General features: G+C 38.2%; 1 gene segment (V, D, J or C); it reads right to left on the bottom strand.

The window, feature by feature from the left end:
• Nucleotides 1-10885: 10885 nt before the first annotated feature.
• Nucleotides 10886-12736, bottom strand: LOC110566886 (immunoglobulin kappa chain variable 6-17-like). The segment is given in 3 exon segments: nt 10886-10889; nt 12163-12472; nt 12657-12736. Coding segments are annotated over 3 exon segments (363 nt in total).
• Nucleotides 12737-13316: the final 580 nt, after the last annotated feature.

Below are 13316 nucleotides of genomic sequence, written 5' to 3'. Positions count from 1 at the left end.
TTGAAAGACCCTGAAAAGAGATCCCTCATGCTCTATTCCTACTTATGTAGAGTAACGGACTCAAGATTGGTGAATTGCTATATTAATAGCCACTTGTTACTCAAGATAAGAGAAATCAATGTACCACATGCTGTTAGAATATCAGAGATTGATATGGATGTCATCTTCTCACCAAAGCTGTGACCTGAGATGTTGCTGACATCTTGGGCATGGGCAGCAGTGAGCTACAGTGCTCCTTGCTTCACCACTGTCACCTGCCCATGCACAGACAGAAGGCAATTTATACCAGTACCTCCCCTAATAGGATGCCCACCCTCCTCTTGGTTCCCACTGGAAAATTTGCACATTTCCCAGGGAGGCCCTTCTCTTCATGGTTTAATGAAATCTCAGTTCAGCTCTTGCCTTCTCTCTCATTGTCATTCATTCTCAAAATCAGGTTCTTGCTAACTAGCCTGGGGTGCTAATGCTCCTGATCCCAGGAGAGATCAAGTAAGAAGGAAAGCAGGCACTACATAAGCTCTAGGGTTGCTTTCCATAATTCGTTTGTTCAACTATGAGAAGACCAGGATTTATCCTGAAATTGTTATGGAGTGAAATCCACCAGAAAACCCAAATAATCTATTAAATTATATTTAACTGACTTTCAGGAGGTTTATTTATTTATGTATTTTTAGGTGTTTTTTAAATTTTTTTATTTTTTATTTTTTTACTTTTTTATTTTTTATTAATTACACTTTATTCATTTTGTATCCCCCCCATAAGTCCCACCCCCCTCCCCTCCCGATTCCACCCTCCCTCCCCTTTCTGCATGCATGCCCCTCCCCAAGTCCACTGATAGGGGAGGTTCTCCTCTCCTTTCTGATCTTAGTCTATCAGTTCTCATCAAAAGTGGCTGCATTGTCCTCTTCTGTGGCCTGGTAAGGCTGCTCCCCCCTCAGGGGGAGGTCATCAAAGAGCAGGCCAATCAGATTATGTCAGAGGCAGTCCCTCTTCCCATTACTGGGTAACCCACTTGGACACTGAACTGCCATTGGCTACATCTGTGAAGCGGTTCTAGGTTGTCTCCATGAATAGTCCTTGGTTGGAGTATGAGTCTCTGGGAAGTTCCCTGTGTTCAAATTTTCTTGTTCTGTTGCTCTCCTTGTGGAGTTCCTGTCCTTTTCCAGCTCTTACTATTTCCCACTTCTTACATAAAATTCCATTCACTCTGCCTGACAGTTGGCCATCAGGCTCAGCATCTGCTTTGATAGTTTGCAGGGCAGAGGCTTTCAGAGGCCCTCTGTGGTAGGTTCCTAGTTTGTTTCCTGTTTTCTTCTTCTGGCTTTCAGAGGCCCTCTGTAGCAAGTTCCTAGGTTGTTTCCTATTTTCTTCTTCTTGTGATGTCCATGTTGTTTTTAATAGATTCTCTTTCACGACAATATATCTTGATTATAGTCTCCCATCCCTTCACTCCTTCCAGATCCTCTGTGCAGCTCCTCCACTCAGGATCAACTCCCTTTATGTCTCTTATTAGAAAAAGGAAAATAGGTTTCTAAGAGATAACAACCAGACATCACAAAATAATATATAATAAGATGAAGCAAAGACTATCATATCAAAGTTGGATATCAGAATAAAACAGGGATAAATGAGTCCCTAGCACAGACACAAGAGTCAGACTCACTCCTAATCACAGCAGAAGTAACATGAAAGTTCTAACCTAAAAGCTGTAATATACACACAGAGGACATTCCTCAAGCCATTGTAGGTCGAATGCTTGCCCTTTTGGTCTCTGCAAACTCATATGAGTATTGCCTAGTTGATTCACTGGGCATTGTTCTCCTGGTGTCCTGCACCCACTACGGATCTTAAACTGTTCTTAGAAATCTCTGATATCTGAATAAACAGGCTTTATGGAGACCTTCTATTTACACTCTCTCTGTATAATGTCTGGCTGTGATTCTCTGCATCTGTTCACATCTGTTTCTGGAAAAAGCCTCTCTGATTAGTAGTGGAAAAGGTACATATCTATGAGTATTGCAGAATATCATTCCAAGTCATTGTATTGATACTTTTTATGACTAATCATGTTTGGTTTTACCCTCGTTGTCGAACTATATAGTGTAGTTCTTGGTTACTCTAGCAGTGTTGGGTATGGGTTTGATCTTGGGAAGTGGGCTTTGAATCAAATAAAACATTGGTTGACTACTTCCACAAGTTCCATGCCATCATTATTTTCATAACTGAGTCTTATTCAATTGTGTAAATGTACCAAAATTTCTATGTCTATTCATCAGTTTAAGGACATCTACATTGTTTCTAGAGTCTGGCTATTATGAAGGAAGCCACTGAGATTATGATTCTGCAAATCTCCTTGTGATCGGACCCAATGTCTTTTGTGTATATGCCTAAAATGGTATAGATGATTCGTGATGTGGATCAATTCCAATTTTTCTGAAGAACCACCATAGCGATTTCCACAGTGGATATATAAATTTTCACTCTCACAAGCAATAGGTTTTTTTTTTTCCCCCAGGATCTACATCCCTCACCAGCATGTACTAATTTGTGTTATTTATCTGAGCCATTCTGACAGGTGGAAGATAGAATCTCAAAGTAGTTTTGGTTTGCTTTTTCCTAATGACTAAGGGTGTTGAACATTTCTTTTAGTGTTTCTCAACCACTTGAGTTTCCTCTATTGAGTCACTTCTATTCTTTGTTTGGGTTTGTACCCATTTTTAATTAGGCTGCTTTGTTTGGTGATGTCTAATTTTTTTTAATTTTTATGTATGTTGGATATCAATCAGTCTTCTATTGAATATGGATCTTTTCTTCTTCTATAGATGGCAACTTTACAAATTGACAGTGTTTCTTTGCCTTAGGAAAAAATTTTCTCTTCCTTGAGGTCCCATTCATCAATTGTTTATCTTACTGCCTGTGCTATAGGCATTCTGTTCAGACAATAATATTCTATGGGAATGTTTTAAAGGGTATTTCTCAGTTATATTGCACTCAGTGTATATGGCATATGCTGAAATCTTTCAATCACATGGAGTTGAGTATTATGCAAGATGATAAGTGTGGATCTATTTGCATTCTTCTATATGCAGACATCGAGTTTGCCCTGCACCATTTATTGAAGATGCTGTTTTCCAATATGCATTTTTTATTTCTCAAGAATATGATATCCATACCTGTGTATGTTTATATTTGTTTATGTTTATGTTATAGATCTACTTGATTCAATTGATTAATGTGTCTTTTATGCAAATGTCATGCAGTTTTATTGCTGTGACTCTGTAATACTACTTGAAATCAGGAATGGTCATACCTCCAGTTCTTTTATTATACACAATTGTTTTAGCTATCCGGGGTTTTTGTATTTCAAAATCAATGTCCCGCAAGCACATGCACTTGGGAAGAGATGAATGTCATACATACATACACATCTCCTATGGAAATATGTTTAAGGCTGTTTCACAGTTTATCTTCCATTGGGAGGAAACAAAATAATCAGGTCAAAAGCACAGAGAATACTTTCAACAAAATCATAGAATATTTCTCTAATCTAAACAACGAGAAGCCTGTCAAGTGATGTACAAGAGCAGTACAGTATACCAAATAAAATGTAGAAAAAAAAAAGAAAAAAAAAGAAAATTTCCACAACACATAGCAATCAAAATACTCAACATATATGGGAAGGGGAGGTTTAGTAAAGGATTCAAGGGGAAAAGGACCATCAAAATAACACCTGATTTCTCAGTGAAAACCCTAAAAGAAAGGTCCTGTAAGGATGTTCTACAAACTATGAGAGACAACAGTTTCCAAACAAAATTATTATACTCAAGAAACCTATCAATAACAAGAGACAGAGGAAGAAAAACATTCCACAGTGGCATAAACTTGATGATATAAAGGTCAGGAATTATGAGATGTCAAGTGGAAGAAGACAGAAGGAGGAACTAAGAAGAAACAAGGAAAAGATGTGACCAGGAAGGCTTGCATACCTTGATGACTATGACTAGCAAGTTTATTATGAAGTGTAGCATCTTCTACACTATTTAAAGAGAGGTGCTGGATCAAGGTGAGGGGAGAGCTAAATCAGCCACTGTTGGCAAAGAAAACACAGGATGTGCCAGTCACAACTACCCTAAGACTGATACCCATGGCCCTTCAGGAAGAAACACCCAGTTTCCAAGGACTGAAACCTTAACTCCTTCAAGGATCAGGCCCCATGTTCACAATGGACCTAGCCAAGACTTCCTTGGACAACACCACAGAACAAAAATTCTTTGTCCTTTTTCTTTCCTTTCCTTTTTTTTATTTTTATATTTATTAATTATAGTTTATTTACTTTGTATTCTGCCTGTTCCTCACTCCCTCCCTCCTCCCTTCCCAATACCACCATCCCTTCTCCTTCTCCACCCATTCACTTACCAAAATCCACTGATAGGGGAGGTTTTCTTTTCCTTCCTTTCTTCCTTCCTATCAGGTTTCATCAGGAGTGGCTGAATTGTCTTCCTCTGTGGAATGGTAAGGCTGTTCCCCCCTCAAGGGGAGGTGATCAAAGAACAGGACAACCAGTTCATGTCAGAGATAGTCCCTGTTTCCATTAATATAGAACGGACTTGGACACTGAACTGCCATGGGCTACATCTGTGCATGGGTTCTAGTTTATCTCCATCAATGGTCCTTGATTGGAGTATCAGCTTCTGACAAGACCCCTGTGCCCAGATTTTTTTGGTTCTATTGCTCTCCTTGTGTAGTTCCTGTTCTCTCCAGGTCTTACTCTCTGCTCCTTTTTTCCTTAGATTTCCCACACTGTGGAAAGTTTATCTCAGTATCTACTTTGATACAATGCTAGGTAGAATATTTCAGCGGCCCTCCTTCATATGTTCCTGTCCTGTTTCTTGTTTTCTCCTTCTTTCAATGTCTGTCTCATTTGCCGTTCAAAGTGAGGATTGATCATCTCACCCAGGGTCCTCCTTCTACCTCACCTTCTTTAGGTGTACAGATCTTTGCAGGTTTAGTATATATGTCTAGTAACCACTTATAAGTGAGTATATACTGTGTGTGTCATTCTGTTTCTGGGATACCTCACTCAAGATGATCTTTTCTAATTCCCACCATTTTTTCTGCAAATTTCATGATCTCCTTGTTTATAATTGCTGAGTAGTAGTCCATTGTGTAAATGTACCACAATTTCTGTATCCATTCCTCCATTGAGGGACATATTGGTTGTTTCCAGGTTCTGGCTATTACAAATAAACCTGCTATGATCATGATTGAACAAATGTCCTTGTTCTGTACTTGAGCATATTTTGGAAATATGCCTAGGAGTTCTAGAGCTGGATCTTCAGGAAATGCTATTTCAAATTGTCTGAAAAAGCACCAGATTGATTTCCCAAGTGGATAAGCATGTTTACATTCCCACCAGCAATAAGGAGGTTGCCTCTTTCTCTACATCCTCTCTAGCATCTATTGCCACTTCACTTTTTTTTTTATCTTAGCCATTCTGTAAGGCGAAATCTCAGAGTTGTTTTGAATTGCATCTTCCTGATGGCAAAGGATGATAAGCATTTCTTTAAGTGTTTCTCTGTCATTCTATATTCCTCTACAGATAATTCTCTGTTTAGCATTGTAGGCCATTTTATAAATTTGGATTACTTGGGTTTGTTGCTTTTTAAGTTCTTTGAGTTTTTTTAATATACTCTGGATATTAACCCTCTGCCAGATATTTGGTTGGTGAAGATCCGTTCCAAGTTTGTAGGCTGTTGTTTTGTTCTGACGACAGGGATCCTCTGTGCTTTCTGATTAGGTCTACGAGCAAGTGAGTGCACCTTTAAGTGAGTGCTTGCAGAGCCCCAGAACCAGGGTCCCTGCATAATAGCAGCCACACATCTCATCCCTCCTATACACACACTCACTGTGGGCAACATAGGGATCCTTGAGACAGCATTCTCAACATTGAAGATCTTATTCTGTGGGTCTACCAGTGGAATCCAGGTAAATCGGTAAAATCAGAAAAGTTCCAATCACAAAACATCTAAGAAATGATGAATGCCATGGAAAGACAAAAATCTAAGAATAACAGGAATATACAAAAAATAAGATTCCTAGCACCTTTGTGTGGTTTAGGTATCAAGGTGACTGTAGCTTCATAGAATGAGTTTGGTAATTTTCCTTCTGATTCTATTTTGTGGAATAGTTTGGGGAGAATTGGAGTTAGCACTTCTTTGAAGGTCTGGTAGAATTCTGCACTGAATCTATTTAGTTCAGGTTTTTTTTTTTTTTTTTTTTTTTTTTGGTAAGCGAGATTATTGATGACTGTTTCTATTTCCTTGGGGGATATAGGACTATTCAATCTTTCTACCTGTTCTTGATGTAATTTTGGTACATGTACCTATCTCTCTTATGAACACTCATGCAAAAACACTCAATAAAATACTAGCAAACCAAATCCAGGAACATATCAAAGATATTATCCACCATGACCAAGTAGGCTTCATCCCAGGCATGCAAGGGTGGTTCAACATATGGAAATCCATCAATGTAATCCACCACATAAACAAACTGAAGGAGAAAATCCACATGATCATCTTTTTAGATGCTGAAAAAGTATTTGGCAAAGTCCAACACCCATTCAGGTTTAAAGTCTTGGAGAGATCAGGGATACAAGGAACATATCTAAACATAGTAAAGGCAATATATAGCAAGCCTATAGCCAACATCAAACTCAATGTAGAGAAACTTAAATCAATCCCACTGAAAACAGGGACAAGACAAGGCTGCCCACTCTCTCCAGATCTTTTCAACATAGTACTTGAAGTCTTAGCTACAGCAATAAGACAACTAAATGAGATCAAGGGAATACAAATCGAAAGGAAGAGGTCAAAATATCACTATTTGAAGATGATATGATAGTATACATGAGTGACCCCAAAAATTCAACCAGAGAACTCCTTCAGCTGATAAACACCTTCAACAAAGTCGCAGGATACAAAATCAACTCAAAAAAATCAATACCAAAGACAAAAGGGCCGAGAAAGAAATCAGGGAAATAACACCCTTCACAATAGCCACTGATAACATAAAGTACCTTGGGGTGACTCTAACCAAGCAAGTGAAACACCTGTTTGAAAAAAAACCTTTAAGTCTCTGAAGACAGAAATTGAAGAAGTTATCAGAAGACAGAAAGATCTCTCGTGCTCATGGATTGATAGGATTAACATTGTGAAATGGCCATTCTGCCAAAAGCAATAACAATTCAATTCAATTCCCATCAAAATACCAACTCAATTCTTTACAGACCTTGAAAGAAAGATTCCCAACTTCATATGGAGAGACAAAAAACCTAGAATCTCCAACATGATACTGTACAACAACAGAGCATCTGGAGGTATCTCCATCCCCAATCTCAAGCTGTAATACAGAGCAATAGTAATAAAAACTGCTTGGTATTGTCATAGAAGCAGAAAAGAGGTTCAATGGAATTGATTACAAGACCCAGAAATAAACACACACAACTATGAATACTTGATTTTTTTTTTAATTTTTTATTTAACTTTTTTTTTATCAGTTACATTTTATTAACTCTGTATCCCAGCCGTGTCCCGATCCCTCATTCCCTCCCAGTCCCTCCCTCCCTCCCTCCCTCATCTCCACCGTGCCCCTTTCCAAGTCCACTGATGGGGGGGACCTCCTCCCCATTCATCTGATCCTGTTTTATCAGGTATCTTCAGGACTGGCTGCAAAGCCCTCCTCTGTGGCCTAACAGGACTGCTCCTCCCTTCGGGGGTGGGGAGACCAAAGAGCCAGTCATCGAGTTCCTGTTAGAAATAGTCCCTGTTCCCCTCACTTTGGGAAACCAATTGGTTACTGAGCTACCACAGGCTACATCTGAGTGGAGGTTCTAGGTTATATCCATACATGGTCCTTGGTTGAATGTCAGTCTCAGAAAAGACCCTGTGCCCAGATATATTGGGTCCTTGTGGAGCTCCTATCCTTTCCCCATCAGACTAACTCCCCTTCTTTCTTATGATTCCCTGTACTCTGCCAAAGGTTTGGTCATGAGTCTTTGCTTTGAAAACACTGCTAGTTAGAGTCTTTCAGATGCGCTCAGTAGACTCTTGTCATACATTCAATGCACATCCCATCTGTCTTTCTAAATGAGGATTGATCATCTTACCCCATGTCCGCTCAATTGATTATCTTTTTTAGGTGTATAGATTTCATTATGTTTATCATATCTTATAGGTCTATATAAGTGAGTATATCCCATGTTTGTCTTTCTCCTTCTGGGATATTTCACTCAGAATGATCTTTTCTAGATCCCACCATTTGCCTGCAAATTTCATGATTTCCTCCTTTTTGATTGCTGAGTAGTATTCCATTGTATAAAAATACCACAATTTCTGTACCCATTCCACCGTTGATGGACATCTGGGTTGTTTCCAGGTTCTGGCTATTACAAATAGAGCTGCTATAAACATGGTTGAGCAAGTGTCCTTGATTTTTGACAAAGATCCTAAAACCATTCAATGGAAAAAAGAAAAAAAAAAAACCAGCATCTTCAACAAATGGTGCTGGTCCAACTGGATGACTACATTCAGAAAAATGAAAATAGATCCATATTTATCACCCTGCATAAAACTAAAGTAGAAGTGGATAAAAGATCTCAACATAAAACAAGATACTCTAAATCGGTTAGAAGAAAAAGTAGGGAAGAGCCTAGAACACATTGGCGCAGGAGACAACTTCCTGAACAAAACACCAACAGCACAGGCTCTCAGGGCAACAATCAATAAATGGGACTTCATGAAACTGAAAAGCTTCTGTAAAGCAAAAGACACTGTCGTCAGAACAAAACAACAGCCTACAGACTGGGAAACAACCCTGTATCTGACAGAGGGCTGTTATCCAGAACATATAAAAAACTAAAGAAGTTAAAATCAAGAAATCAAGAAATACAATTAAAAAATGGGGTACAGAGCTAAACAGAGAATTCTCTGTAGAAGAATGTTGAATGGCAGAGAAAAACTTAAAGAGATGCTCAACATCCTTAGCCATCAGGGAGATGCAAATCAAAACTATCCTGAGATTTCACCTTACAACCATCAGAAGGGCTCTGATCAAAAACTCAAATAATAACACATGCTGGAGAGGTTGTGGAGAAAGGGGAACCCTCTTCCATTGCTGGTGGAAATGTAAACTGGTACAACCAATTTGGAAGTCAATTGGGTGCTTTCTCAGACCATTAGGAATAGTGCTTCCTCAAGACCCAGCTATACCACACCTAGGCATATACGCAAAATTTGCTCAAGTACACAACAAGGACATTTACTCAACCATGTTTGTAGTAGCTTTATATGTAATAGGCAGAAAATGGAAACAATCTAGATGTCCATCAACAGAGGAATGGATACAGAAATTGTGATATTTTTACATCATGCAATACTACTCAGCAATCAAAAATGAAGAAATCATGAAATTTGCAGGCAACTGGTGGGATCTAGAAAAGATCATTCTGAGTGAGATATCCCAGAAGTAGAAAGACAAACATGGTATATACTCGCTTATATAGACCTACAAGATATGATAAACATAATGAAATCTATACACCTAAAGAAGATAAACAAGAAAAGGACCTGGGTTAGATGATCAATCCTCACTTATAAAGACAAATCGGATGTGCATTGGACATAGGACAAAACAAGTAACAGGACAGGAGCCTACCACAGAGGGCCTCTGAAAGACTCTACCTAGCAGTGTATCAAAGATGAGAGAGAGAGGGTGGGATTGAGAGGGAATGAGGGAGCAGGATACAGCTGTGATACAGAGTTAATAAAATGTAACTAATAACAAAAGAAAAAAGAGATTCCTGGAGCCAAAATCCAGAAAACATTCTCAAGAAAATCCTAAAAGAAAATTTTCCTAACTTAAGGAGATGTCCATTAACTTACAAGAAGCCAAGAGAATAGACTAGACCAAAAAATAATCTCTTCCTGTAACATCATACTCAAAACACTAAACCTACAGAACAATCAAAAAATATTAAAATCAGCAAGGGAAAAAGGCCAAGTATCATATGAAAGTAGACCTATCAGAATCATACCAGACTTTTTAATAGAAACTATGAAAGCCATAAGGGCCTGGGCAGATGTAATGCAGACTCTAACAGACCACAGATGACAACCCAGACTACTATACACAGCAAAGATTTTAATCAACATAGCTGAAGAAAAGAAAAATATTCTATGACAAAACTAAACTTAAACAATATCTACACAGAAACCCAGCACTATAGAAGATGCTAGAAGGAAACCTCCAATCCAACAAAATCAACTAAAGCCAAGAAAACACACGATATAGATAACTTCACAACAAAAAATTAAAAGGAAAAAAGCATTGCAACACAGTGACATCACCAACGCCACAATAAAAGGAACTAACACTCTTTGGTCACTATTATCTATCAACATCAAGGGCCTCAACTCTCCAATAAAAAGAAACAGACTAACAGAATGCTTGCAGAAACAGGATCCAGCATTCTACTGTATTCAAGAAACACACTTCTTCAAGAAAAACAACAGAAACATCCCAGAGTAAGGGGCTGCAAAAAATGTTTTTTCAAACAAATGGATCCATTAAACAACCTGAGGTAGCTACATTACTATCTAATAAGATAGAATTTCAAACAAAATTTATCGAAAAAGATGAGGAGGGGCACTTCATTCTCATCAAAGGAAAAATCCATCAGGAGGACATCTCAAACATGAACATCAATGCCCCAAATACCAGAGCACTTGCATTTGTAAGTGAAACATTATTAAAGCTTAAATCACACATTGATCCCAACACCTTAATAGTGGGAGACTTCAATACTCCACTCTCACCAAGGGAGAATTCATCTAGAAAGAAGGTAAATAGAGAAATAATAACACTTACAGATGTTCTAAATCAAATGGACCTAATCAATGTCTACAGAACTTTGTACCCAAACTCAAAAGACTATACCTTCTTTTCACCACATCATGGAACCCTCTTAAAAAATGATCATATATTCAGGCCCAATGTAAGACTCAACAGATACAAGAAGATCGAAATAATTCCTTGTAACTTATCAGATCACCACAGCATAAAACTAGACCACAATAAGAACAGAAATAACAAAATCTTATATACACATGGAAATTGAACAACTATCTACTTAACAACAGCTTGCTGAGGGAAGAAATAAAAAAATAAAGAAATTAAAGACTTCCTAAAATTCAATGGAAATGAAGGCACAACATACCAAAAGTTATGGGACACAATGAAAGCAGTGCTAAGAAGAAAGTTCATAGTGCTAAATGCCTCCAAAAAGTAGTTTGACATATTTCATACAAGCACCTTAACTGCACACCTAAATGCCCTAGGAAAAATAAAGGAGCAGATGAACCAAAGAAGAGTATACTGGTGGAAATAATCAAACTCACACCTTAAATCACTGAGTTAGAAACAAAGAAAACAATTCAAAGGATCAATGAAACCAAGAGCTGAGTCTTTGAGAAAATCAACAAAATAGACAATCCCTTAGCCAAAATGACTAAAAGGAAGAGAAAAAAATATTCAAATCAGCAAAGTCATAAACAAAAAAGAGGACATAATGACAGACACTGAGGAAATTCAAAGAGTCATTAGGTCTTACTTCAAAACCCTATACACCACAAAATTTGAAAATCTAAATGAAATGGACAATTTTCTTGAAAGATTTCATTAACAAAAGCTTGAGGATTCTTAATCTAAACTGATAATCTCATGATGATGTAGTCTTTATAAATGATTTTAAACTCTGTCCTAATTTATATAGATTCATCATATCTTGAGCGTATAACATAGAGATGTCTAAAGCCAACATGACACTGCAAAGTTCAATGATGCTTCTTGCTTGTACTGTATCCTCTCAGTGCAACACCCCAACTTCTAAATCTTTTAATGTAGCTTCTCACTTTTTATCCATATGCACCTGTATTGCCAAAAATGTACAAGAATGGAGGCCACTTCTTTTTTAATTTTCTGCTGAACATTTCATCAATTAGTCATGTATAGCAGATCTCAGGCAGAAAGGGGAAGTGTGCAGGGCCAGGGCTGTGTGTGGTACAGGCAGCTGGTGAGACTCTCAAGGAGGTTTGTGTTGGAGGCTGAAGCACTGTGGGAGGAGTACTAATACCCTGCTGACAGTAATAAACTGCCATGTCTTCAGCCTGCACACTGCTGATGCTGAGAGTGTAATCTGTCCCAGATCCACTGCCTGTGAAGCGATCAGGGACTCCAGTGTGTCGATTGGATGCATAATAGATTAGTGGTTTAGGAGGTTGCCCTGGTTTCTGTTGGTACCAAGCTACATACTTATTCACATTCTGACTGGATTTGCAGCTTAGGGTTATCCTGTCTCCTACAGATGTGGACATGAATTCAGGAGACTGGGTCATCACAATGTTCCCCTCAGCACCTGCAATCAGAAATAGACAATGAGTATACACATATACACAAAAAGAGTTTCTGATACAAATGTTGGGATCAAAAATGCCTTTTCTAATGGCATTGCCTGAATACTATTGCATTCCAATAGTAAATAGCTGTTTCTTTACGAAAGAACTACTTTGATGATATTCCAGTAGTCTTTAATGTCTCACCAGACATCCAGAGGAGCAGGAATATGAAGACCTGGGTCTGTGACTCCATCTTGGTGTCCCAGCCTGTCTGATGTTTTTCAGTTCTCACTGAAAAGGCTGGTTTATAAAACATAAGCAGCTGGGCTGGCTTGTAGGGATCTATGCAAAGCAGCCATCAAATAAGAAAGGAAATAGCTAAAGTTCTGTGGTGTGAGAGTATCTAGGTTAAATCTACAGCAAAAACTATCATCAAAGCAAGTAAGCAATTTCTGTGGGTTGGGAGGAGTCAAGATAGACACTCAAGGACCAACTTAGAGCTCTCAAATTCCAAATATTGAGATGCACTTATGACAGTCTTCCATTAAAAACCAAAAATCTTTAGACCAAGTGAGTTTGACAGAAATAATACTAGAAAAACTTTTGATAACAGTCCTAAGGAAATAATAAACATTCTGATCAACAACAGAAGAAAGAAACATGAGGGAAAGAGAAGAAAGGAAAGAAAGAATGAATGGGAATGGGGAAGATGAGGTGAAAAAAGGAAAGAATGGAGAGGATAGAGAAAAGAGAGAAAGCTGGATTGGGGAAGGATGGTAAATGTGAGAGGAAAGAGGAATGGAGAAGATAAAGAGGATAAATATTAAAACAGAAAGGTTTTTGGGTAGCGTGTCAGGTCAATGG

The sequence above is a fragment of the Meriones unguiculatus genome, chromosome 5, assembly GCF_030254825.1.
Source record: "Meriones unguiculatus strain TT.TT164.6M chromosome 5, Bangor_MerUng_6.1, whole genome shotgun sequence".
Lineage (NCBI taxonomy): Eukaryota > Metazoa > Chordata > Mammalia > Rodentia > Muridae > Meriones > Meriones unguiculatus.
Note: the sequence above shows the minus strand (reverse complement) of the source record. Positions and strands in the feature narration are given on the sequence as shown.